Source organism: Leguminivora glycinivorella, chromosome 24 (assembly GCF_023078275.1).
Source record: "Leguminivora glycinivorella isolate SPB_JAAS2020 chromosome 24, LegGlyc_1.1, whole genome shotgun sequence".
Taxonomy (NCBI): Eukaryota; Metazoa; Arthropoda; class Insecta; order Lepidoptera; family Tortricidae; genus Leguminivora; species Leguminivora glycinivorella.
Genome location: NC_062994.1, coordinates 6,840,215 through 6,846,519, shown reverse-complemented (window position 1 = coordinate 6,846,519; position 6,305 = coordinate 6,840,215). Strand labels below are relative to the sequence as shown.

The window sequence follows — 6,305 nt, the reverse complement described above, 5'->3', positions numbered from 1 at the left end:
GATAAAAATCAGGTGACCAAACAGTAAAGATGGAAGTTCTATTGCAAGAGGAAAAAATTGATAATATGAAAGAGGAAGATGATTGCATAGAGTTGGTATCGTCTTCAGAAAGCTTGAACGTTGATCAGATACTAACAAATGAACTGGCTCGACTTGAAGCCTTATGGGAAAGTAAAGGAGTTATTGGTCCAGGTGAGATAACAACATTTGTAAGTGTATGATTATAACAATAGTTTGTGTTACTAAATAAATTTAAACTGAGTTAAGGCGTTAAGTCCCCCATTTGTACTTGTTATTGTTAATTTGTGCAATAAAGTTTAAGTAAATAAACAAATAATTATGATAATGAAATTTTGTTTACTTGTGTTTCAGGTTTATTAAACAAAATAGAACCACAATCAGTAACATCTGACGTGAAACTTTTTTCCAAATGCTATGTGAGGCTTGAAAGGAATAACCAACTATTTAATATTAATCAAACTGAATCATTACGAAGATCTAACATTGTTATGGACCCTAACAGATTTTACTGTGATGCGTGTGGCAGTTCTTACAAGGCCAAGAAAAATGTAATCAGGCACATAAAAAGAAACCATGACCCGAATAAACGTAAGTTACGTATAATTTTTATCTATCTATCTACCTGGACCGTATGTTCCTTTTGTCAATAAGTCCCTCCGGTCGATCCTCCGTATCTTCTGGCCGAAGACCATAAGAAATGAGGATTTGTGGAGTGTATGCCGACAACCTCCGATCGCACAGGAAGTGGCTCAGCGGAAATGGAGATGGATCGGTCATACCCTTCGAAGAGGAGCTACCAACAGCGCCAGTATCTTGTTGAGTGGCGGCCTCAAGGAGGAAAGCGAGCCCGCAAACGCCCCATACACACCTGGAGGCGGAGCGTTTAGAACGAGCTGAGGGAATACGGACTGAGCTGGAACGAGGCCAAGGCGGTGGCTCAAGATAGAAAGGCTTGGAAGGATCTTGTGGAGGCCCTATGCACCTATGGGGTGCCCTAGGACGATCAACAACAACACCTGGACCTGATCCCATTTACTTGGGGTCGGCCTTCCCTGTCCTTTTTTCCACTCAGCACGGTTTAGTGCCATGTTCGGGTCTAAGTTTAAAGATCTCTAACCCATCCGAGTTAAAAGATCTGAGACCCATTAGCCTATTACCCTGTATGTCAAAGATACTAGAGAAAATTGTATGCACTCAATTGAATGACTACATAGAGAGGAACAATATCTTGCCCGATGTACAGTCGGGTTTCAGGAAAGGTCACAGTACAGTGACAGCCCTCCTGGATGTAACCGACAACATACTTTGCTCACAGGATCGAGGCATGTGCACTCTGCTTGTGCTGCTAGACTTCTCCAGGGCATTTGACTGTATCCATATAGACTTGTTGCTTTCGAAGCTAAGTTATTATGGATTAGATAGTGGTGCTCTGCGTTGGTTTCATAGTTACCTCACGGAACGGCACCAGTATGTTAAACTGTTCGAAAGTGATGGGTCAACTAAAGTTTCGGGTAAGATTGCTCTTTCCAGAGGTGTGCCACAAGGATCGATACTCGGCCCGATCCTCTTCACTCTATATACAGCGGACATCAGATCTCGCATTACATACTGTAATTATCATATTTATGCTGATGATATACAGATATATATCTCATGCAGACCCTCAGAAATAGATAGTGCCATAAGCAAACTCAATATGGACCTGGCTAATATAGCATCTTGGGCATTAGACAATAGTCTCATGCTCAATCCGTCTAAAACTAAATACCTAATGTTTGGCACCAAAACTCAGTTAAACAAGATCAGACCCACCAGAGACATCATGCTATCAGGTGAACGGATAGAAAGAGTTTATGAGGCTCGTAACCTAGGCTTAATTATGGACAGCGAACTAAGATTTGAGAAGCATGTTGCGGAATCTGTTAGGACCTGTTTCTTTAGACTTAAACTACTATACAATATAAGGCCTTTTATCAACGAAACCTTACGCATTCAATTGATTGAAACACTAGTTCTGTCTAAATTAAACTACATGGACATGGTGTACGGCCCTCGGCTTCTATCAAAAACAAAACGGCTTATTCAAAGGGTACAGAATGCTTGCGCACGCTTCTGTTTCAATATTCCACCCAGAGCTCATGTCACGCCATTTTTGAATAAGCATAACATTCTCAAAATGTTGCACCGTCGCAAACTGCATCTAGCCAGTCTCCTTTTTGGCATAGTTAAACATAAATCCCCTGTATATCTCTTCGAAAAGCTGTCATGGATGGCCACTGCAGGTCTCTTGGAGTACGCACTTGTAGCGTACAGCTGATAACTCCTCGGCATGCAACAGCTGCTTTTCGTGGCTGCTTCAAGTACAATGCGACCAAGTGCTGGAACATAATCCCTCCTCCCCTCAGGAACCTACAAAGTGTAACAAGTTTTAAAACTAAACTAAAAGAACTCATACTTAAACACCAGCAGTCACAGGAAGCATTACGGCATGACACCAGTTATATCTGATATTATATTATTTGTATATATTACTGCATACCTACTTAAATAGTGCATACCTGTTTTTCTGTCCTTTCCGCGCTATCAATTTTAATGTACATAAATGTTCGTGCTGTTGTAGTTGTGATTAGTTTATTTCTGATGTGCCACATTGAGGTTATGTTTAGTATCCTGTAATTCTCTTCCAAGCTACGTGTTTTTGTTTTCTTTCTTTATTTCTCCCTTAATGTGCATTGTATAACTTTTAATCACGAAAACCTAACATAATCACTCCACTTAAGCTCTCTCCTTTGTATAGGAAAAGATATTACTATTTAAGTCTCCATGTTACGTTGTGTTGTACCAACATTTATCTTTGCTATTATAGCCACTTTATTATGATATTTTACCACCAATGTTTATTTAGTTATAGTATAACTTCTATGCCATATCAGCGTAATTAAATTACTTTGCTGTGCGGCATGGCTCCATTGATATTATGTGAGATGTCACCATTGTCAAAAATGACGCAATGATACCCTGCCATAGATATAAGACAAGATGGCGTTGATCGCTTCAATAAGGATGCGTTCGAATTGCGATGGGGCTGTGTCGTGCGGCTGCGTTCGTGGTCTCACAAATGGTCTCGTCGGAAGATCAGCGCTGACCTCCGGGTCAGCATTATGCTGAGACGGGACCTTTTCGCAATAAACTTATTAATCCCTTGTACGTTTGTAGTTTTAGTAATACTGTTTTTTTGCATATTGTGTAGTTTTAAGTTTATTACGAATAAATATTTTGATTGATTGATTGATTGATTGATCTCAGGTCTCTTTGTACCGTCGTTTATTATTTAGCTTGATTATGTAACAGAGCTATACAATATAGGATGCTGATACGCAATAATGTGTTATCCCACATGCATTTTGCAATAAGATGTCAACTCAAAAATTTGACGATTAAAGTTGATATTTTATTGCAAAATTCATGTTGAATAACAAAACTATGTTATCTTGACTTGTGTCTTAGTAGTAGTAGTAAACTCTATATTGCACAATTAATAACAAAATAACACAGTTATTACAGTAAAGAACAATACAAACGCGAACTTATCCCTTTCAGTATTCATATTTAATTTATTCATATTCGTTTATTGCATCCATGGTATTATAAATAAAGATGTTACATGGTCTTAACAAAGGTATAGGTACTCATGGACCCTATTCATCATCATCATATCAGCCCTTTATCACCCACTGCTGAGCATAGGCCTCTCTTCTAGTACGCCACTTCTCCCGTCCTGGGCTAATCTCATAAATGCAAATGATGCAATGCTTAATGTCAAGACTCGCCTCTCGGCTATCTGCCGGGAGAGAATTATAGGCTTCTTTGGCCATTTGGCCAGACGAGATCCTGACAGCCTTGAGAAGGCGTTGATCGTCGGACCAGTGGAGGGCCATCGTAAAAGAGCCGGATTACCCACGCGCTGGTTCAACACAATAAAGAAGGTCACACGCGTTGGGCTCCAGGGATCCTTTAGGAAGGCAAAAGATCGGCCTGAGTGGAGAGCACTGCAACGTACAGCGACTTATGGTGGTCACGAGGTTTCGACGAAGAAGAGAAGAGAAGAGAGTCTCATAAAGTTGTGACCCGCTATTTTCCGGATGTCGTCGACCCAACGAGCCAACGGATGCCAGGCATCTCTTACACGGTCGCTATTAGGGCGTGGCAACTTATTTATATGCTGTAATATACACAACACTAAAATACACACACATAAAATCCTTCGCCAAACTGTTTCTGTTTTGCCCAATAGTTGATTGATAGATAATGCCACAAGGCGTTAATGATTCTTAATTTTTTTACAGGCTCCATACCCAAGTACCCTTGCAATATTTGCGGCCAAAATATAAAGACAAAACGCGATTTTCTCCTACACATGAAGAATCATGGAAAGAAATGTTTCAAATGCATGATATGCACCAGAGAATTTGTAAGTAAGTGGGTTTTGGACAATCATGAGCGAACACACACTGGTGAAAAACCTCACAGCTGCGATATATGTAACAAATCATTCGCACACAAAGCTACTTTATATACACATAGAACTATTCACTCGATTAAGCGACCGTTTGCGTGCAAAATATGCAACAAGACATTCAAAACTAATAGCACCTTAAGTGTACATGAACTTATACATACAGACAAGAAACATATATGCCTCATATGCAGCAAACCATTCAATGAAAAGTACAAACTAATAATACACGAACGCACACACACAGGGGAAAACCCTTTTCAATGCGAATTGTGTGATAAGAAATATAAATCGAAGCAAGACTTACGTGAACATAAACAAGTTCACGATCAAATACTTTACTGCTGCAAAATATGTGGCAAGGCTTTGAAGACTAAGAAAAGTTGGATAAGGCATGAACGTGATCACTTCAGAACTGAAATATTCTCCTGTGAACAATGCCCTATGGAATTTAAAGATAAGTATATTTTGATTAATCACATGCGAACTGTTCACGCCACAGACAGACCCTATTCTTGTGAAACTTGCAAAAAAACCTTCAAAACTAAAAGAAACTTAAAGAGTCATTTAAGGTCTCACAGTAAAGAGAAGGCTTTTACGTGCCCGATATGTAATAAGTCTTTTACATACAGCACTACTTTATCAAAACATAAAAAACTTCACGATAATAATAGACCGTTTCAATGTGTCATATGTCCTCGAAAATATACAGATAGAGAATATTTAAAGAGGCATATCAGAACACACACGGGTGAAAAACCATATGCTTGCGATAGATGTACGAAAAAATTTAAATCGACTAAGGAACTAAATGCACATAAACTAAGGCACACGAGTGAGAAAAAGTACATTTGCGATTATTGTAATAAAGCTTTTAAGATGAAAAGTACTCTACCCATACATATGCGCGTCGTACATTTTAAAGCCAAGCCATACACATGTTGCTTGTGTGAAAGGAGTTTCGGAGCCAAAATCAATTTGCAATCACACATGCGTACACATACAGGAGAAAAACCGTTTAGTTGTAAAATATGTAACAGGTCTTTTGGGCAAAAGAGCTGTCTGATGAGGCATGAAAGAATTCATGATGAAAAGGAACATTTGATCAACCACTATTATGTTATTTGATTAAAAAATACATTTTTTTTTTCATATTATTGATCTTTATTATATTTGTTCATTCATTATTTTATCATGTCTCTTTGTACTTTGTTGTATCGTAACCTGTCTTTTCCATGTCGTATCTTTAGTTGTGTTTATCTGATAATGATAATATGCCATTTATATGTAAGAGCGGGTGACTTTTAATCTGATGGTTGCACCTTCAAACCTTGGCTTGTACCAATAACTTTTTCGTATCTACAGTTAAATATCATTTGACATTTACAAGTCACTTTTCAGTGAAGAATTACAACTTGAGGAAACAAATCCAGCAAGGCCCAATTACAATCTCAGTGTGAATCTCGAAATACATCCTTCGACATATACGAAAGTGGCAACATGTCGTGTCGTCTCGTTTTCTCACACATATTGATAAGAAAGGGATGGCACGACGGTGTTGCTACTTTTTAATTTCAACTCTTTTGTCAACTTGTAAAAATTCTCACAAGATAAGCCTTTCCATTTTAAAATGCCTATAACCTATCTTTAGTTAGAATATTATTGGACATAGGTAAGTATAGGTTTTTTTTTTATTTACATTATATTTGTTAAGCTCTTATTATCACAATATTTTAATATCTATATGTTGTTGTAAAATGTATAAGTA

At 38.2% G+C, this 6,305-nt stretch overlaps 1 protein-coding gene across 1 annotated transcript; it reads left to right on the top strand.

Annotated features, from left to right (window-relative positions):
- Window positions 1–6,305, top strand: LOC125238823 (gastrula zinc finger protein XlCGF26.1-like). Its single transcript, XM_048146271.1, has 3 exons — window positions 1–192; window positions 373–609; window positions 4,368–6,305. The coding sequence occupies exons 1-3, from the start codon at window positions 30–32 to the stop codon at window positions 5,663–5,665; spliced, it is 1,698 nt and encodes a 565-aa protein (XP_048002228.1). The 5' UTR covers window positions 1–29; the 3' UTR covers window positions 5,666–6,305.